Source organism: Eriocheir sinensis, chromosome 5 (genome assembly GCF_024679095.1).
Source record: "Eriocheir sinensis breed Jianghai 21 chromosome 5, ASM2467909v1, whole genome shotgun sequence".
Lineage (NCBI taxonomy): Eukaryota > Metazoa > Arthropoda > Malacostraca > Decapoda > Varunidae > Eriocheir > Eriocheir sinensis.
In genome coordinates this window covers 10354371-10376195 of record NC_066513.1, presented here as the reverse complement: position 1 = coordinate 10376195, position 21825 = coordinate 10354371, and the positions used below count along the sequence as shown (strand labels likewise).

Here is a 21825-nt window from a genome sequence, read left to right as displayed (position 1 = left end):
AGTCACCGAGCTTTTTAAGGGTAGAAACCTCACCGGTCGACTCGCGCGATGGTACCTGACCATCCAGGAATTTAGGACAGCTTTTAAGTATTTACCAGGGCGCGCCAATGTCGTCGCGGATGCCTTGTTTAAAAATGTACCTGTTGGCTCAGTGGCAGAAACGTCCACTGCAATATAAAATTTTACTCTAAAGGATTTAGCAGCAGCCCAGCGTCGACATGACGTTTGAAGTAAGCTGATATACGCTCTGGAGTCGGGTGATGAAATAAGTCTCCCACCACTACCTGTGTCTTTTTCACAATTTTTCTTGTCAAAGGACGACGTCTTATACCGCTACTGGCCCCATAAAAAGAAGTCTGTCGCGCAATTTGTGATACCGGAGTGTTATGTGCCTGCGGTGTTGAACTTAATTCATGACGCGGTGATTGCTGGTCACCCGGGGAGGGAGCGCACTTTGACAGCGGCCCGAGCGGTCTATTTTTGGCCAACCATGCGCCTAGATATTGACGCGTATGTGGCTAAGTGTGTTAGGTGTGTCTAACATAAAGGTACGGTGCCTTGGCCTGAGCCGATCCTAGAATATCCTCCCCCTGACCGACCTTGGGACGTAGTTTCTAATGACTTGCTACAACTTCCCGCCAGCCACCAGGGCTCGAAGTATCTTTTGGTTTGTGTAGAGCACTTATCTCGGTACGTTATTTTAGCCCCGGTGAAAGATAAATCTGCTAAGTCCATTGCTCATGCCCTAGTGACTCATCTATTTTTTTCATATTCCAGGCCTCGAGTGTTGTCAAGTGATATCGGGGCTGAGTTTCGCAATCAACTTTTAGAAAAATATGCAATCAATTTGACATAAAGCAAAGTTTTACAGTCAGTTGTCACCCAGCCAGCAACGGCCTTGTTGAACGCGCTAATAGGAAAATTTTAGATGTCCTGCGCCCGGTCGTTGGCGGACTTCTGCATACGTGGGAAGACTGGCTAGCATATGTTGCACCAAGCATAAACAGCCGTGTTTGGGAGTCAACGGGACAATCTCCTCACTATATATATGACCTGCTTAGTAGTTCTCATTCACCTGTATATAATTAGATGACTATGCAAAGAGTCAGCTCGAAGTTTTCTCAGACATTCACAGAAACGTCAGAGAGAGACTACAGGCTACATCTAAGGCTATGTGCTTGCAGCAACACAAGCGTGCCGCCCCTGTTTCATTAAAAGTATGTGACTTTGTTATGCTTCTAGTTCCACAGATAAATTCGAAGTTGTCTCCGAAATTCGTGGGCCCACGCCAGATAGTTAGACAACTAGGTGGACATAAATTTGAGCTTTACGATCTAATTTTGAATACATATGAAATTGTGCATAGTGATCGTCTCAAAAAGACTAGCGCCCAGCCTGAGGTCCCCGATTCGGCTTTAGTTGAACCCGCCAGAACCGGCTTTTTGCCTCAGACTGAAACCGCTTCGTCTAACTGCTTAGCACCACAAAATGTAACCAGCGTCCTCGCTAATAAGAGTTTTCTGCTTGGTTCCAGATGTTGCCCCTCGTCTTCTCCTTCCTTCTGTGCTCCGTGCTGGCTGCGGGCCCTGCTCACCTCAAGCCGGGTGCCCTCACTGCTCATTTGGGTCGGGTTTCTCTGGTTGAGGATGTCCTGTGGGTCTAGTACCAGTTTACTGCTCTTGTGGAAATACTGGGCAAACTGAGGACAATAACGGAGCAAGTGACTGAGGTTGTGTTGCAGCTGGATAGGAATGCTCCTGAAAAGGGTATCACGCGTCTGATGCATGAGCGCGTAAGGTACTTGAATGACACTCTAACCCTTGCTCTAGATAACTACGCCGACCTTCCCTTCTTTAATCGTACTAAACGGAATTTGATCAATGGGATTGGGCAACTTTCCCACATGTTGTTTGGAACTGCAATGGATGAGGATGTGGAGAAACTCAGGGATAGGTATAACCACTTGGCCTCGCTTGCTGCTATTCAACACAAAGCCATCCATATGAATTCTCTACATATTTCCAGACTTGAACATGCGGTACAAGATATTGCTTCTTATTCTAGAACCTTAGGGACTGCCCTTAATACGGTGTTTACCAGCATGGGGAATCTGTACGAAATGGCATTAGTTGCACAAGCCTTGCCTGCATTGGAAAGTGCGGAGAACCCTGTTCTCCATACTAATGCACTAGTCATTCAGAATGTCGTGGATGCAGATCGTTGTAGGGTTACTTCTCTTTTCCCTGTCAAAGATTTTACAAAGAGCCTTAAAAATAGGAGAGGAGGAACACCAACTAACACCTTTGTTTGATATGCATGCCATACACCACTACTATCCTTTGCTGGAATTATTTTTGACGTCAGAAGCTATAGTCATTCAGGTTCCCTTTAATTAACCCTTTCGGCTTGAGTGGTTAGAATATTAACCACTTGTTCTAACGAATTTCCTAGACTATTGTAGCAGTGCGCTTCAAAACTGACCACCCTCGTGCGTGCTCAGTGACCGTCTCTTCACGTTCCCGCGCTCTGCTGCCCCAGAGCATGCATTATCAGACTACAACTTGATGTGGAGAGGTGAAGATGGCGCTTCCGGTAAGTGTTTTCCTTTCTATTTTTTTGTTATTGTTGTTTTGATGTGTAATTATATCATGAATGTTTTAGATGTTTCTATTATTGAAATTATACCTGTTCTTTGTGATTAAAATATGTATTATGACATAAACCTCATGTCGTAGTATTTATATAGCCTAGTATGGTGGTTAATATAATGACCACTACCACCATGCCCCAGAGGGAGTAATACTTCTTTGGCTCAGAATAAACAACCATTACAATGTAGAACTAACTGAATGTAGCCACGGCATCGTATTTTACAAGGTCTAAATAGACTATACAATTTTTGTTTGTCAATATATAATAAATAAATAAATAAATAAATATAAATGTATTTATATAGAATCACTACCGCCATTCCTCACTGGGTATATGGGGATACATATTTTTATAAAAATAAATAGTCAATATTTACGAATCAAAGTGAAAGAAGTTTAGCCTACTATATCATACGATGTTGTATATACAAGTTCTAATTAGGGTTTTCAAATATTATTTATGTCAAAAAAAAAAAAAAATATATATATATATATATATATATATATATATATATATATATATATATATATATATATATATATATATATAACATTTTTTTCAAATTATTATCGTGTTTCGGAGATGGAAAAAAAAACGTTTGATGCTTACAGTAAGACTATTAGAGCAATCAGAAAATAAACCATTTTCAAAACCTATCTCATGTATTTTTATTTTGTTTCAGAAACCAAACTCAAGAACGAGACTGACAGACGATGAAATCAGGGATATACTCGATGCAGATATTGTCACTGATTTTCCTATTGAATCATAGGACGAGGAGGAGAGTCTTATTTCTTGTGGTATTTTTGTTTTGAATTTTTTAGAGGGTAGACTAACCACTATGGAAGATTCACCTGATGTTCTATTGCAAGCTTCGGACTTCATGCTAGCTGCGCCTGCTAGCCCATGAATCACACTAATTTTGAACTTTTTAAGTGTATATATGATCTATCCTATTGACAGTTTAGTGAATCTCACCTTTTCAAATATGTGTAACTAATAGCCTTTCCGAGCTAACCTTTTCAGATTTCTCGGAATCGGAATCAGCTGTCCATGACCCTCTACCTGTTTTTTTTTCTTGTTTTTTTACGTCGTGGCCTATTGCGCCGGTAGGCTTCTTCCTGGTGGATCCTGATGGTCGGCCCAAGGCTTCTTCCCGGTGGAGCCTGATGGTCGGCCCAGCCCGTTCTGGCGCAGGCGAGTGTTTTTTTTTTTTTTTTTTTTTTTTACATCGTGGCCTATTGCAACGGTAGGCTTCTTCCCGGTGGATCCTGATGGTCGGCCCAGCCCGTTCTGCCACAGGCGAGTGTTTATAGTGGCGCCATCTTGCATTGACTCGTGCTGCCCTCCCGGAGCTCATCTTTAATCCTAGAATCTAGAGTCCGGGTTGATAGGTGGTCTTCTGGACAGCATGTGGGTGGTTTTAAGCCACTCGGCGGCGGCTGAAAAATCCCAGCTTGGTAGCACCGGGCGGGGATTGAACTCGCGTTGTCCTGAACGCGGCGCCGTCACGCTATCCATTCAGCCACCGTCTCCTCTGATGTACATTACCTTTCTGTTGTTATTCCTGTGGTTATTTTTGTCATCATAAAAACATAAGAACATAAGAACGTAAGGAGTCTGCAAGAGGCTGGTTGGCCTATACAAGGCAGCTCCTGTACACTCAACCCCACCTTACCTCACCACCCATGGCTTATCTAACCTCTTCTTGAATGTATCAATGGTATTGGCACCCACAACATGGCTCCCAAGCCTGTTCCATTCGTCCACCACTCTATTAGTGAACCAATTCTTGCCTATGTCTTTGTTGAATCTGAATTTGTCGAACTTAAAACCATTGCCACGCGTCCTACCTGGCTCTTTTACTATCAAAATCTTATTGACATCCCCGTTATTAAAGCCCTTCATCCATTTTTAGACTTCGATCAAGTCTCCTCGCAACCTTCGCCTTTCTACAGAGTGTAGATTTAAATGCTTCAGCCTGTCTTCATAAGGCAAGTTTCTCACCCCTGAATCATCTTTGTCATCCTCCTCTGTACAGATTCTAACATCTTGTTATCCATTCTATAGTAGGGGGACCAGAACTGAACTGCATAATCGAGATGAGGTCTAACTAGTGCTAAGTAAAGCTTGAGGATGACTTCAGTGCTCCTATTGCCTACGCTCCTTGAGATGAAACACAATACTCTGTTGGCCCGATTTTTAGCCTGAATGCATTGAGCCCTAGGACGGAGGTCAGCGCTCACTAGGACTCCTAAGTCTCTCTCACGCCCAGACCTGCTTAGAGGAATGTCATTTAAGGAGTAATTGTGTGAGGGGTTATTCCTACCTACACTCAAAATGCTACACTTCCCGACATTGAATTCCATCTGCCACTTCCCCGCCCAATCATATAGTCTGTCAAGCTCATCCTGGAGAACGGTAGCGTCCCTGTCCGATTGGATTACTCAACCGATCTTGGTATCATCTGCGAACTTACTGACATCACTACTAATTCCTGTGTCCAAGTCATTGATGTAAATAATAATAAGCAGAGGACCCAGCACCGACCCTTGAGGGACTCCACTCGTAACACTGCCCCATTCAGATTTTTTACCATTGATTTGCGCTCTGTGCTTCCTACCACTAAGCCACGCCCTGATCCAGTTCAAAACTTTCCCATCTACGCCGCGAGCCTGTAATTTTAGTAATAGCTGGTGATGAGGGACTTTGTCGAACGCTTTACTGAAATCTAAATATAATATGTCATAGTTTTCATCTCGGTCAACCGCCTCGATTACTTTAGTGTAGAAGGACAACAGGTTAGTAAGGCAAGACCTACCCTTTGTGAACCCATGGTGTGAATCATGAATTAAATTATGCTTTTCTAGATGGTCCCGAATTCTCCCGGCTATAATTGACTCCAACATCTTACCTACAACTGATGTTAAGCTAATTGGGCGATAATTTGAGATGGCTGACTTGTCTCCCTTTTTGAAAATCGGCGTCACATTAGCTACTTTCCATTGATTGGGCACATATCCAGAATTTACCGACATCTTAAAGATATCGGTAAGAGGGCCACTAAGGACTTCCTTGCACTCTTTCAGAACCCTTGGGAATATTTCGTCTGGGCCCGGCGATTTGTTTTTCTTCAACTTACCAATCTCATCCTGGACTACTTGCCTAGTGATGATCACATCCCTCAACTTTTCGTTCTCTTCGCCCTCATATACCTGAACTCTCTCCGGAATGGTTGTTAGATTTTCCTGCGTGAAAATCGAGAGGAAATAGTCATTCATCATTGGACTCATATCTTCTCCATTCTCAACGAGCTCGCCCGTGTTTGTTTTCAACGGTCCAATTCTGTCCCTTGTTTTCGTTCTGTACAGTTTGAAGAAGCCCTTGGGATCGCCCTTGGCCTCGTTGGCTACCCTAGTCTCATAATTTATTTTTGCTAGGCGGGTGTCTTCTTCACCGACCTGGCTAGCTCAACATACCTACCCTGAGGTGAATTTCTCCGTTCTTTATTTTCCTATAAATTCCTCTCTTCAAGCCTATCTCATGTTTGAGTCTGCGGGTCATCCATTTGGGGTCGTTATTATCCTTCCTACGTGCTTGGTAAGGGATATGCTGTCTCTGACCCTCTGCAATTACTCTAACTAAATTATTGTAGGTCATTTCTACATGGTTCCCCTGTCTTTCCGGTTCCAGCCACGAGATCTGGCCCTCATCCAGCCCTAGGGTTCCCCAATTTACCTCCTCAAGGTGTCTTCTGAGCCAACACAGGGTTGAGTTCATGGGTCACCGCCCGGTCTAATTTAAACCTAATTTCCCTGTGATCACTGCCACCTAATCCTCCCCCAATATCTAGCTCGCTGATCATATTCTCGGTGTTAGTTAAGACCAAGTCTAGAATATTGTTGTCCCTGGTGGTCTCAGTTACTGTCTGTTTGAGAAAATAATCTTGTATTACTTTCAGAAAATCCTCAGATTCTAGATCACCCACCACACCTTCCCAGTCTATATTCCTATAGTTAAAATCCCCCATTATGCAGACATTTTTGTTCCTGCTCGCCCTGCCTACCTCTTGCAGTAATATATCAGTGTCCTGCCTGTTAAGGTTGGGTGGCCTGTAAAGAACCCCTAGAATTAGTTTGTCTTTCCCTTTGTGGACGTCCACCCAAACTGATTCTGAGTCCCCATTTGTTTGAACAGAGTTGTTAGCGGAACATTTAAGTGTGTCTTAACATAAAGTGCTACCCCCCTCCCCTTCTTTCCTTTCTATCTTTGTGAAATATCTGATAACCATCTATTTCATACTCCGACATGAAGTTTTTTGTTTGCAGTATCCACCCACGTCTCCGTGATAGGTATAATGTCGTATTTCTCGACACATGCTTTCCCCCTCAGTAAATCTATCTTGTTCCTGAGACTCCTACAGTTGGTATAATAAGCCTTTAGACCATCCTTTCTTACATCCTTTCGATTACTCCTGCGCCCCCTAGTCCTAGTCTGCGATGCATAGCCACTGATGACAGGCCCTTCCCCCTTGCCTACTCTAAAAAATCCTGTAGCGTGCTAAGTGATCGCTCGAGGGAGTCTGCGAGAACCTCCATCCCCTGGAGTGACAGGTGCACCCCATCCTTGGCATACAAGGTGCCTTTATTGTAGAAGAGGTCCCAGTTATCAAGGAAAAGCCAACCATTTTGCTTACCCCCCCCCCCCCCCCCCCGAAGTCTCTCACTTTAGCGAACGATTCCCTGAAGTGCCGAAATATCTCTTCGCTACTCACCTTACTGATGTCATTACCACCGAAACTGCAGAAGACGATAGGCTGTGTCCCCTCCCCTGCTAAAATTTCCTCCATTCTGTCAGATACGTGCTGGATGCCTGCCCCGGGAAAGCACACCCGAAGCCTATTTTCCTTAACTCTTGAACAAAAGTACCTGTCAATGAACCTGACTTGGGAGTCCCCAACCACCAGGACTTTCCTCTTAGAAACTGTGTCAGTAGACGGAAGGGAAGCCACTACAGGAGGAGAGGGAGGGGCGGCAACAGGGGAGGGGGAGGAAGAGGAGGGAGAGGAGGAGGAGGAGGAGGAGAAGGAGGAGGAGGAGGAGGAGGAGGGGGGGAGGAGGAGAAGGAGGAGGGGGAGGAGGAGGAGGAGGTGGGGGAGGAGGCGGGGTAGGTAGCGGTAGCAGAGGAGGGGGGAGGTGATGTGGTGGAGGACAAGGAGAGAGAATGCGAGGAAGAGCAGGAAGAGACAGAAGGAAGGGAAGAGGTGGAGTAAAGGGGAGAGGGGGGTGATGAATGAGAGTCCGCGGCGGCAGAAGGGAAGGGAAGTATGGCGGGTGAGGAGAGGAGAGATGGCGGGTGAGGAGAGGGGAGAGGAGAGAAGCGGCTGAAGGAGTGGAGGGGAAGAGGGAGATGCAGGAGGAGGGAGAAGTGAAGGGAGAAGGCACTAGCAAGGAGGGGGAGGCAGGCGGGAGAAGGGAGGCTGCTGTATGGGGAGAAGCAGGGGTAGAAGGAAGGGGGGGGTGAGGTACCCCCGCGAGTAGATGAGCAGGAACACCTGCGACACGCTGTGACTCGCTCCGCCAAATATTTAATGCCCCGTGTTAACAAGTGTATCGTCCCCCTGTGTTGCCTTGTTAAGCGGACTATGACTTTGTATAACCATCTTCAGGCAAATGTTGTAAAACCACGCTGAGTTAGTACACTTTGCAAGAATGTAACATTGGTTGGTACATGCCTTTAGGGGTAAGGTAGGTCGCGAGGTCGCGATTTTTAGGTGACTGAGCTATGCAAGGCACTAATGTATATAATATCATGCACATATGAATGTACGTAGAAATGTCAACGTCGAAATACAAGCTCTGTATCGCGCCACCAGATGTTGTTTGAAAGGTAGCTGTTTATGGCCTTGAGAGAGAGTGGCGTGATATTGGAATGTGCCTTCGTAGACACCGGCTGATTTCGAGGTCATCACCGGCGAGAGCCAGGACGAGCGTCGGTGAGGCAGAACTAGACGGGCAAGGCGAACAAGAAGACGTTCCCCTCGCTCTGGGTGTTGGCTTTTCATAGGCGACTCCTCACACTCGCTGTAACTATACTTTTAAGACTGTAAATATAGTTAAAACTCAACGCACGTTTTCTATACCAGAGAGAGAGAGAGAGAGAGAGAGAGAGAGAGAGAGAAGTGAAGGCACTCCGCTCGGCCATATCTCTATCTGAGTCTATCATTTCCAATTCACAACTTATGATAAGGCCTTTTTGTTACTTCATCAACTTAATCAATTTTGTGGTGCAAGCAACTGTGACTCCGGCCCAGACAGTGAGATAACAGTGTGAGCCTGAATACCATTAACAAACAATACACCTGTTACCCTAAGTAGACACAAACTATCTACCAAACGTCAAACATAAACGGGTAACAGGCTGAAGCTAGCGGTGACCCTGCGCCAGGGTTTGGGGCTGGAGATGCCTCTGTAAGTGCCACTACCTGCTTACCACCGCCCTCGCTTCTACTACAGCGACCCCGAAGGGAGCACCTTTGAGGCGAGGATCGAGGTGGATAGATGAAAGACTTTTGTGATGTTCCAGAGGACTAATTTTCTTTACGTATTTCATGTGTTTCTTTTGTATTCTGGGGCAGCCGGGTCGGCTGCCTTTTTTGGGGGGGGAATAGTGTTACACCAGTGGGTGTGTTTGTGTGTTTTCGTATTTGTGGGAGGGGTACATTTTGTGGGGCGGAGGGATTCAAAGGGGATTGTAGCATGGGTGGACGGCGGCGTGAAGGGACGCCGCACGGGCAGTCGAGCTATAGGGACGTTAATTTGAGTACCAAGAGTACCGGTACCGAAAATTCAGGTACCGTTAGTACCGGTACCAGTATCGGTACCGCCGAGTATTTTTTTTTTTATCATAATGACGTCTGATGAAATTCCTAATTAAATTATCTGTAAAGAAAACTCTCTCTCTCTCTCTCTCTCTCTCTCTCTCTCTCTCTCTCTCTCTCTCTCTCTCTCTCTCTCTCTCTCTCTCTCTCTCTCTCTCTCTCTCTCTCTCTCTCTCTCTCTCTCTCTCTCTCTCTCTCTCTCTCTCTCCACTGAATGAAGTGAATGTTTATTTTTTCCATAGAAATTAGCATATATTGTTACTATGGATGGACTCATAGTCTAATAACGATAACGGTATATATATTAGCAAAACTATAAAAAAAGAATCGGACATGAAGAATTATCTAACAGATAAGTTAATAAAATAATAGAGCCGAACGGGAAGATGGAAACATCAGGCAGGACAAAATGGCGGGAAGACGGACATGCAGCGACTTGCACAGCCGGGCCCAAGGAGACTATAGAACAGGAGAGGGGACCTCTATGGGAGACCGTGGGCGGGTGTTGGTATATGTCGGTTGCAACAGATGGCGCAGGAGCAGCGTTGTTTACATCCAGGCGCCTCCCCCCCTCCAGACACCAACCCAACCCCCAGAACCAACCAGCAGTGTTGCTACATGGGATCAAGCAGCAAATGTTGCTACTTTTTTTTTTCTTCAGTCTGTTATTTCCCATTTAAAAAAATAAAATAAAGGTAGATAAATATTAAAATGAACTGTAGGAACTATATATATATATATATATATATATATATATATATATATATATATATATATATATATATATATATATATATATATATATATATATATTTACTAGGTAGATATAGTCTGACTGCATGTCATGAGTAATGCTATTATTGTTATAATATTATACCGAAATTATATTACTTTCTCTGCATTTGTGGGAGGCTACCAGTGGTTAGATGTGTTTTATGTGTTTAACCTTTCTGTATACATACTGGAATGAACCAAGGAATTGTAGCCCTACTGCCGTTCTTTAAAAACTATGTGATCATGTTTTTCTTCCAAACTCATTGTTTTAGCACGCACGCTGACTTCCATCAGTAATGATTTACATTGAATCATTGGTTTGTAGGGGAAAAGAGTGGGTGAATATAATTATCTTGGTCTAACTTATACTGTTTATTATACCGCTATTCGCAGCAATATCTTTCTCTGCTCCGATTGCAACGCTGCCTCGTTCAAAAATCATAACACCGACGCGGCCGCCACGTTTACCAGCCGGAGCCTCAAATCATGTCCCTTTGTGGTGATAAAGAGGACACAGCCTGGTGTGAAGCTACATTTATTACGGAAGGATGTTAGCCGGGGTAAGTGATATATATAAATAATGATAATGTGGAAATTCTAAATCCATGTAGCTATCCAGTCTACTCAAGCTATCGTCCCTGCACTCACTATGTGATTGCTGAGTCTATTCCATTCCCCCACCACCCTATTACTAAACCAATGCCTGCCCATTTCCCTTCTAAATCTATACTTTTCTAATTTAAGTCAATTACTGCATGTTCTATCTTGCCAAACATCTTATGCAAAAGTTGACCAGCATCTCCACTCTTTCATCCCTTACACTGATAAACTCTGGAACAACCTTCCTTCGTCTGCATTTCCTCCTGCCTATAATTTGACCTTCAAGAAGAGTGTATCAAGACACTACTTTTGTCTGTTTGGAAGTGGTGAGTAGTGGGGCTTTTTTTTCCAGTACGCTTTCTTGCCCTTGAGCTGTCTCCTTTGTTTAAAGAAAATAATAATTAAATAAATAGAAGTTGGCCATCAATGCTTCCAACACATTTTGGGGTTAAGATTCGTTTTAGGTCCGTGCCAGAATCTCATTACCTACCTTATGAAACATCAGTATCTCTTCATATATCTTTTCTACAAACCTTCAACAGTCATGGAAACGCTTTGAAAATCCAATTCAAGGACTTTTTTTTTACTCTTGAAAATAGGGGATAATGTTTACGAAAGCGGGTCGCCTCCTCTGGCGGCGGTGCAGCCGGTGTTGCGAGAAATACCTCCTCGCTGAAATAAGTCATATATACATGTGGGGGGGGGGGTCCAGGCACCCCCCCTTGTTAGAAGGGGAGGTCGAGAGGGGCCCAGCCCCCCCGTTAGTAGGTCGTAAAGTTCGGTTTGAGTAGTTTAAATATGCTCCCCGACCCTAAACCCTCTGCGAGCTATTTTACGGCTGCGGCGGGTGCAGCGTCGTCGCGGCCGCCGCCAGAGGAGGCGACGCGCTTCCGTAAACATTATCCCCAATTTCAAGAGTAAAAAAAAAAGTCCTTGAATTGGATTTTCAAAGCGTTTCCATGACTGTTGAAGGTTTGTAGAAAAGATATATGAAGAGATAGTGATGTTTCATAAAGTAGATTATGAGATACTGGCACGGTCTTAATACGAATCTTTACCCATTTTCGTGCCATATCTACAAGTGGCTGGTGACTGTAAGTATCTCAGCAATCTGCATGCATCTATGCCATTCCTATCACAGTGCATGGAGCAAGCTTCACATTACACTCAGACAGAGAAAGTTTAGTTATGGTTATATATCAGACTCAGTTTATTGCTCAGTCTATTAGGTACAATGCTGTTAATATTGTTAGTATTGTTGATATTGGTAGTATTAGTACAATTAATGTATTTATTTTCATTAATTTATCAATATTTATTTATTATATTCTTAGTGTTTGAAAATTCCAATACTAGTATTAAGATAAACAAAAATATCAGAAATATATTTATACTGATTAATTATTATTGCTTTTCTTATTATTACTTCCTTCAATGTCCTGGCACTTTGACATCTAGTGCTTTTCCGTCTAGCAGCCAAAATTGTGGTCTTTCTGAATGTGTATGTCCTAAGTCTTCATTGGTGTAACTAGCTATATAACATAAAAATCTGCATCTCTCTCCCTTCTCACCCAGTTGTCCCCGTACATCCTTTCAGTATCCAAAAAATTTCAATTTACATCTTGTAATCACTTAACTAATGCAGTGCAATCCTCATCTCTGTATTTTACCGTGTGAACATACTCTTTCCTTCCATGTTCCACTGTCGTATGTTATTCCACATCTAACACAACCACATCCCAACAGATCCGAACACGTCCGATATCATCCAAGAGAATGTGGCAGCTGAAGGGGAGAGTCCAAGAAAGAGGCCAAGAGTGAAAACACTTAGCCACCCCCCCTGAAGTACATGGCTGCAGGAATGTGCTCCCCAATGCAGTGCACCAGCTCCATGTACTGATTTTGGTATGAATACTTCATCTAGTGTTTGTTGACTGTAGTGTTATTAATCTAATTATGACTTCACAAAATAGACTGTGCAAGTCACTTAACACATGCCCTTCTCAACATCACTTTTAAGTTGTAGAATTCCTTCATATCGATGCTGATTTATGTATCCTGAAATGATTGGATATTGATTGTCTTAACATTTTTTTTGTCCATGATCACTGAACCATGTTACGGTATGTCTTTGGGTGCAGATCCAGGAAATGAGTTTTGGGGGGGACGTCAGACTTTTTGCGGGTGGAAGGAGCATTAGCATTACCGATTACCCATTCTCGGCAGTCCTGGTCTTGAAATACTGGTGGAGTGACCTAAATCAATGGGTATAACGGCCTGGACTTTGTGCCAAAGCATTGTTTTAGCCGCAGCGCGCTTTTGAGCTAGTTTTCCAGTATCACTCAGGATCATTGGGGGGCCTAGGCCCCCTGGGCCCCCCCTTCGATCCACTAATGTAGCTATGTCTTATATTATAATATATCTATCCTTTACAGTCTGATGGTGCATCCTTCTAGGTTGTCAAATTTTAGTAGCTACTCATGAGAAGTATTCCTTATAATGATCATTGATTTCCAGATGCTTTGCACTAAAAAAAAAAAAGTGTCGTGAAACCTGCCGCAAATAATAATCAGCTGTAGTCAACCCTTGCTTTAAAGAACCAATATGGAGGAAGGGAGTGATGTTATATCCAAAAATCTTTTACATCAGAAGTATCCAACCTTTTTGTGTATAATAAACCTTGTTTGTTACATGAACTTAAAAGTTCACAATTTCCATACATGATTCTTTTTTCCTTGTATTTGATGATTAATCCTGACATGTATTTCCATTATCAGTAGGTAATATATAGTAACAAGACAATAATACACATTATAACAATGTATATATTATAGCCCAATGAGTGCACGAGATCATTTACCTCACCAGTGACGCCAAGTCTGGGAGTCCTTCCCTAAATTCTTTGCCCGAATTTGTGACACCAAGTATAATAACTAGTTTTAGTGACCATTTGCATCCATTTTTCACTTTGATAAAAAAATTGCCTCTCAACAGGGCGTGAACTTGATGGGGTTGGAGGAAACTCGACTCGGCCATCAAGCTCATCACAATATAGTAAGGAACCTCTTGTTCTCAGTGATAATTTATCCTCTTTAGTTACTATTCCATGTTGCTGTAATCACAACTAATGTGTTGGAAACATTACAGCTTAATAACATACTTCACATCTCTGCATACAAATTGAGTTCAATATTTAACTGTTACACCAGTAGGCTTCATATCTTAAAAAACGGTATGTAAAAAGGTTGACATTTTGAATGATATATTTAAACTCTTTATTATGTTTCTTTGGGTGTAGTACCGTTACGATTAGTCGAGTGATCAGCATAAAGGTCTTATGTTTTTGATAGCATAGGTTCAAATTTTGCCATAGGCTGGCAATTGATAGTAACAGTAGTGTCCACAGATACCTACCTGTTTCTTGTTTATCCTGTTCCACTTTAAACCATGACTGGCCAATCTTTGAAGAGGTAGCATAACCTTGAAGTGCCACTAACAAACCTTTGTCCATTCTTCTGATGTGGTCTTTTTTTCCCCCACCTGTCTATAGCGCCGGTAGGCTTTCTTCAGGGGCCTGGCGGTCGGCCCAGGCCTGTCATGATGCAGGCAATTTTTTTTAAAGTGGTGCCATTTAGTACTGGCTCATGCTGCCGCCCGAAACTCATTCTTGATTCACTTGGATGGTTTAGCAGGGCTTAGGTATGACTAACATTGCAGTAACAGGGAACTTTTAGATTTTTAGTGTGGCAACACATTGACAAATGTTTTAGTATGGACTGAACATCAAAGATATACATGGTAAATGGGTGCTTGTAGATCTTGATATTATATCTGTCAAGAGTCTCCAGTTGTATCCTCTCCCCCATCTCCTGAAAATATTACTCTTGTCAGGCAATCTAAGTGAAGCCTTCCATCGAAGCTGGTGTGCAGACATAATGTCAATGCTTAGATTCACTGTCCTTATAGCACTGAAAATAATGCAATTACATGCACATATTTTATTATTTAGAATTGTGATTAATTGTGATTAAATATTTTTTCATGTATTTTCAGACATGAAAAGTGAAAATTGCTGCACACAACAGTCTGCTGTCTGCGCCGGGAGGCAAGGCAGCTCAAAGCCCAGGCTGTTACAACTCCTGGGCAGTTTTTGCCCAGAGCCAGCAATTTTTTAGATCCAATAGGAATGGATTTTTTCTGAGGTCAGGTTCAACATGCTGCAAGATCTAAGCCTAGTAGGAGATATGGGTTACAAGAGAGGAGGTTTGCTCTGGCCTTATACTATCAAAGTCCAAATGCTAATAGATTTCTAAGCACAGTATTTCACTTGACTTCAGTTCCAACACTTCACTCATGACTCACGGGTATTTCAGTACATGTTGGCTGGAGCAAACAGACTCTGACAGCGCTGCAGCAAAGAGCACAGGCTTTGTCAAAAGAAGAGAAACTTCGTGGGATTTGCCATTATTTAGTATTACTCTTGTTACGCCAAGAATTTTTTTCCATATACTTTGCCAAATATTGCAAGTAATGCACCATTGTTAGTCTTGCCTGTTATAAATCAGATCTTGTTCAATTAACAAGCTTTGGGTGTCTGCCACTTTCCAATTGTAATGCAAGGAATCATTTATCTTCCCTGCCAGATATCACATGTAATGCACCATTGTTGGTTTTGCCTGTTATAAATCAGATCTTGTTCAGTTAACAAGCTTTAGGTGTCTGCCACTTTCCAATTGTAATGCAAGGAATCCCCTGCCAGATATCGCATGTAATGCACCATTGTTGGTTTTGCCTGTTATAAATCAGATCTTGTTCAGCTCAGAAGCTTTGAATATCTGTCAATGTTTATTTCAGGTGTAATGCTTGGAAGCATTTGTTCTCTTTCCTACCCAACAGTATGCAATGCTTTATTGTGGATTTTGCCTGTTATATTTAATCTTGTTTAGGTAGCAATCTTTTGGTGTCTGCCTTACCTAATATGTGCTGCAGTGACACTTGGCTTGGTTTCATAATGTGAAATACATCATGTAATTTCATCACATTAAGTGTTTATCATCACGTGTCTGGCATCATTAATGTGGCTTCCAGGAGTAATCTTGTTTGTATTACAGCATGTAATTTTTTTCTGCTTTATAGGATATACATAATCACATAGGTATGATTTTTTTTTTGACAAAATGTAATGGCAGTTGATATTCTTGACTAATGCATCATAAACCTTGTGAAAAATAATGCTTTTTTTGAGGGGGGAGGGGTGGACAGAGAGTGGTTTGTTTGGTTGGCTAGTTCAAATAGTTTCATATCAAATGATTTTATTACATCCAACTTTAATGTGTGCTAAAAACATATATTTTATTACATCCAACTTTAATGTGTGGTTCCTGCAATAAATGCTACATGTTTACTGATATAGCCTATGAAATACATACCACTCTGCCCTGTAATTTGGTGTGTCACATACTGCAGCATAACTTTTTTGCTATTTTCTTACACTATGAGTTGCCTTATTTTGTCTCATTTGCTTTTATCGTATGTGCCCCTGCTGCATAGTTGTGCCTACTGAGCTTAATATCTTCATGACCCTGACACCAAGGTCAGAGCTTGTGAGTTCATACCGTGTCCTACATCCCATTTTCACCTCCAGGCTCGGCTGTCTCCCAGGACCACCAAGTTATTGCATTCCATTTAAGACAACTCATGTGTTACCTTCTTGATGTCCTCCATCATGTATTTCAGCATGTTTTATGATGCTTTGCTCTTATATTGATGTGCCTTGCAACATTTTTATACAGTTTTCATTGTATATAACGCACCATTGTTGGTTTTGCCTGTTATAAATTGGGTCATGTTCAGTTAACAAGCTTTGAGTGTCTCCCATTGTTTATTTCCGTTGTAATGCTTAGAAACTTTTGTTCTCATCCCTGTTAAACAGTATGCAATGCTTGCCATTATCTGGCACTTGTACAGTTAGTATGATATTTTTACTCAGCTAAGAGCATTTTGCAAAAGGTAAAGGTACGGTTGGGGGCATACGCTGTAGCAGCGCGTGGCCTCGGTGCCCATCTCTGTAACATTGGCCCTTGAGCCTGTGGTGTTACGGAACCCATTACCCTGGGACACAGGACCAGTGTGACATCCGAGTTACCACAGTTGCAAAGGCATTATAGTAATCTAGCATGCATAGAATGTATGCTTTGCTTGTATTTAAAGCACTGGATATGTTTGCTACACACACACACACATAATATATATATATATATATATATATATATATATATATATATATATATATATATATATATATATATATATATATATATATATTAGCAAATGCTTTCTACACCATATTTTTCCTAAAATAACAAATTGATATCGTGTAGATAATACCTAATAAAACATAAGAACAAATATATTTTTCTTTACCCCATTAGTAAATAATTTTACAATAATGAAAAAAAATAAGTAAAGGCTGGATAGAGTGCTGTGGCAGGTACTTCAAAAATAGTAAAGCTACCCCTGAAAAGTGACGTTTTTGGTGGGCTGCAATAGATGGCGCTACTTCCGCACGCCCGAGGAATTACTACATACCACTATCTCTTCGTATACAGTCTCTTTGGCCGTCCCCAACACCACACAGCCAAACATGGCGGGCGAGCGTGCCCCTATAAGCGCCGGCACTGGGAATCCAACCGGTACTGATACCGGAAATGGTACCGTTAGTCTTCCGACACTTTGAGCGTGGCCCAGTACCGATATTATCATATGAGCACTCGGCACTGATCGAGCAGTACCGATTTGTAATAATTCCACTCGGCACTTGGTACCGGTACCGAGTGCCGAATAGAACGATTCTATTCGGCATTCGGTGCCGGTACCGAGTGCCGAGTGGAATCATTACAAATCGGTACTGCTCAGTGCCGGGTGCTCATATGACACTATGACTATGGCCGAGGAAATTTATGGAAGAGAGACCAAACTGGCACTAACCAAGGTTGATAGCAAGGCCATAGTCATTAAGCCTCTGCAAGAGTTGCCGGAGGCGTTCACGGTGTTTCTGTCGAAAGCGGCTGGCGATGAGGATGTCGTGGAGGTAGATGAACACGAAGTCAAGACAACGACCCACGCTGTCCATAAGGCGCTTGAACGCTTGAACGGCATACTTAAGGCCGAAGGGCATGTGTAGGAATTCAAACAGCCCAAACGGGGATGATGGCAGTCTTGGGGATGTCGTCCGGGTGAACCGGTATTTGGTGGTAGCCGCGTACCAAGTCGATCTTTGAAAAGAGCTTGGCACCGTCGAGATTTGCAGTGAAGTCCTGGATGTGAGGGATCGGGTACCGGTCGGCTGTTGTGACCTCATTAAGGCGGCGGTAGTCCCCACAAGGTCTCCATCCGCCAGATGACTTCGGAGTCATGTGCAGCGGGGACGCCCATGGGCTGTCTGAGCGACGCACTATGCCCATATCCTCCATCTTGCGGAACTCTTCTTTGGCTTGCAAGAGCCTGTCAGGGGGTAACGTGCGTGCACGTGCGTGGAGCGGCGGCCCAGTGGTGGTGATATGATCCATCACCCCATGCTTGGGTGTGGCTGACTGGAACTGGGGCGTGATGATGTCCGGGAAGTCCGTTAACAACTTAGCACACTCGTTGCTGGAGGCGGTTACCGAACCGAGGTGGGGCGCGAACCCCTCAGCGTGGCGCAAACTCAGAGACTCGAACGTCTCGGAATTTACGAGGCGTCGTCCTTTTATGTTGACAAGCAAAGAGTGTGCCTGGAGGAAGTCGGGGCCAAGCAATGGCTGGGAGACGTCGGCGATGGTAAAGGTCCAAGTGGAGCGGCGGTCATTGAAGTTGAGGGGTACCGTGCGGGCGCCGAATGTTCTCATGTTGCTGCCGTTTGCGGCCGTCAAGGGAGGACCTTTCTTCCAGGAGCGAGTGTCGAGGCTGGAGGGGGGCAAAACACTGACTTCTGCTCCTGTGTCAACCAGGAATCGCCGCCCCGAATGACGATCGGAAAGGTAAAGCAGGCGGTGTTTATGGCCGGCGGCAGTAGCAACTACCGACGGCCGGCCAATGCGTTTCCCGGATGTGTGCAGGGCGGGCGACATTGGCGGGCTGCTGATCCCCACCTTTGATCATAGAAGCACCACTTATCCTTGTTGGTGGCCTTCACGGGTGACGTCGTTGTTGTTTCGTCGGTGTAGGCGCCGGTTAGTCGCGGAGCTTTGCGGACTCTTGGGGCCACGGTGTTGATGACTGCCTCGCCCTGTTGTTTGGCGTGCCACAGTACGTCTGCTCGTGCTGCCAGCTGTCGGGGGTCGGTGAAGTCGTCATCCGCGAGGAGGAGGCGGATGTCATCGGGCATCTGCTCGAGAAAGACTTGCTCCAAGAGGAGACAGGGCTTGTGTTCATCCATTAAAGCAAGCATCTCGTTCATAAGTACAGATGGTTTGCGATCGCCGAGTCCGTCCATGTGCTAGAGCTACGCTGCCCTGGCGCGTCTACCGAGACCAAAGGTGTTGTTAAGGAGACTCTTGATCCCCTCGTACTTGTTGTCAACGGGTGGCTGACGGAGGTAATCGATGATGTGCCCAGCTGCTTCCTGGTCCAGCGCGCCGACCACGTAGTAGTACTTGGTGGCGTCGGCAGTGATCTGGCGTATGTGGAATTGTGCTTCGGCTTGTTCAAACCACACGTGGGGCTGTGCCGTCCAGAAGGTGGGCAGCTTGAGTGAAACTGCGTTCTGTAGCTCCTTGCTGTCGTCTGCAGGCATGTTGACATCCAAAAAGGGCCGTTTTTGGATACTCCGGGGTCACCACTGTAGGGGTTTCGAGAGAAAGGCGTACAGGAGCGATGCAGTTTACTGGACAAATTATACAAGGAGATGGTGTGGACGAGCTGGCGGTGAGGTGGATTCTCCTCCAACCCGCGGCGCGGCTCAGCAGGTCTCGCGTGGGCTGACTCGTGTGCTCGAGCACCGTGGCGGTGTACTGAGACCTCGGTGGTGAGTGCTCGAGTTTGGTGAGCGACGGTTCGGAACCTCAGTGATGTGAGCCGCCACATATGTTTATAACGTTACCTAAAGGATACCTTCATGCAGGTTAACAAACAAGTTTCACACACTAGCACGTTTTACCAACAATATATCAAGCTGACTCTCCACATGACAAGTGATTGGTTTACCTGAACTCCCTCACTTCATCTTCGTACTCCTGGTGGGGCAGGCAACATCGCCTGCCTCTGTCACAGACAGAGCCTGTCTCTGTCACTGACAGCGCCTGTCTCTGTCACTGACATCGTATATCTCTATCACTGACAGACACAGTTGATTTCTTCTTCACTGGGCCACGTGCTGCACTGGTGTTGTGATTCTTGTGATTGGCTACTGTCTCTAGAGTATGTATGTATCGAGCTCTGCCATTGGTTGAACGAAAAATGTCAACAACACACTACGCCGTCTGTCGGCAGGAGTGTGAGATAGCGTTAAGGTAGAAAAATCTAAACATGGCGGACTTAAGAAATGTTTGTGAATCGCAAGATAGACATTCTTATCTCCGCCATATTGGATCCACTTAAGACTGTCGCATCTGCGAGGCGTATCTGCGAGGCGTTAGTGAATCCGGGCCCTGGGCAGCAGCAGCCACCTGCTGAGGGTCAGCAGCTTCAAGTACCGTCACTACGACAAGGTGACTCCCCTTCGACGGGGTTCGACTGGGGATGCATGCAGTCTTAGTCGATCTCAAGAAGGCGTGTGACTCTGCATCGCGAGTTACTCTGGGATCTCCTGCGACTCCGTGGGATTCCTGCAAGGACTATTGGTTTGCACTGGTGCAGGGGTGACGGCCGCAGCCGGCACCCGGGATTCTTCCAGCAACCCAGAGGCGGGAGCTGGAGAAGGCATTTTAGCAGGAGGGGTATCCCTAAGGGACTCCTCACTACGCCTCCGCTTTTGCTGATGGGACTCACTGCAGCCATCAGCAGGCGTCTGGAGATTTTCAGGCAAAACTCAGGTTGTGGGAGGAACAGACTTGGTAGTGGTAGAACGACGATGGGCATGGGCATTAAGGGCAGCGGCATATGTCATTCCTGGGCTGGACATTTTGGTGAGGGCAAGTTGTTTCGGCTCAGCAGAGGGTACCCTTTCCTGGTTGCGCTAAGGACTTCCCTTTTAAATCGGTAGCGCTGACATTCCTTTGATGAAGCCGGATGAGGCTCACCACAGTGGTAGCACCGCACAGGGCAGACCACCACGGACCCCAACAAGGGGAGGCTGGATGTTGGGGCTAGACCGCACCCAACAGCCACAGGGGTAACAGTCGTCACCGTGGTTATCCATACCACAGGGCACACCTATTTTTGCAAGGCCGTTTTTCAAATGCCGACAGGTCTGGGTGACGTGACCATACGCTTGACGATGAAAGTACCTTCTGGGGTTGGGGACATAGAGCTTTACATTAAGATTTAGCCACGCCAGCTTGACAAGTCTTGGGCAGTACTAATCGGTTGAAGGTAATAAACAAGGTTGGTGTAGGTGTGAGAATTCCGTCTACTTTTCGTTGCAAACGTCGCACTGAAGACACATCGTAGTTTATTAGTTCTTTTACCAACCTTTCTTTTGAGTAGCGGAGAAGGTCCCGTGAAAAGACAATACCCCGGGATTGGTTCATGGTGGCTTATGGACCTGATGGAGTGCCTCCTATTGTCCTTAAAAACTGTATGTGTGGAACAATGTGTAGAAGTGGACAACTAGAGGACATGGACGGACAGTCAGAGATAAACGAGTAACAATAGGTAAACAATTGAGACGCAATACGAGAGACAGAAAGAGCGACGAGTCACAAGACAAGGGACAACAATAACAAAATATATAGTTTGTGCTGCCGCACTCCATTTGGTTGGCTGTTTAATAGATCCTGGAA

The 21825-nt window shown here is 44.5% G+C and overlaps 1 protein-coding gene and 1 long non-coding RNA gene across 2 annotated transcripts; one reads left to right on the top strand and one right to left on the bottom strand.

The window, feature by feature from the left end:
- The first annotated feature begins 8605 nt into the window (after positions 1-8605).
- Positions 8606-17162, top strand: LOC126984252 (uncharacterized). The gene is made up of 5 exons (XR_007736516.1): positions 8606-8737; positions 10700-10866; positions 12653-12811; positions 13901-13960; positions 14960-17162. It is a non-coding gene; the product is annotated as an uncharacterized LOC126984252 (long non-coding RNA).
- Positions 17163-17888: 726 nt separating this feature from the next.
- On the bottom strand, positions 17889-19271 carry LOC126982947 (uncharacterized protein K02A2.6-like). The gene is made up of 3 exons (XM_050835276.1): positions 19036-19271; positions 18172-18850; positions 17889-18065 (listed from the first exon to the last, which is right to left on the bottom strand). The coding sequence occupies exons 1-3, from the start codon at positions 19269-19271 to the stop codon at positions 17889-17891; spliced, it is 1092 nt and encodes a 363-aa protein (XP_050691233.1).
- Positions 19272-21825: the final 2554 nt, after the last annotated feature.

What these genes read in the sequence shown, in the direction of transcription:
- LOC126982947 (XM_050835276.1), bottom strand. Translation starts at nt 19,271, where the DNA reads ATGCCCGATGACATCCGCCTCCTCCTCGCGGATGACGACTTCACCGAC. An exon ending in TGGTGCTTCTATGATCAAAG is followed by an intron (nt 18,851 to 19,035) that starts GTGGGGATCAGC and finishes GCCCCCCTCCAG; the next exon opens with CCTCGACACTCGCTCCTGGA. An exon ending in TCTTTTCAAAGATCGACTTG is followed by an intron (nt 18,066 to 18,171) that starts GTACGCGGCTAC and finishes TTCGGCCTTAAG; the next exon opens with TATGCCGTTCAAGCGTTCAA.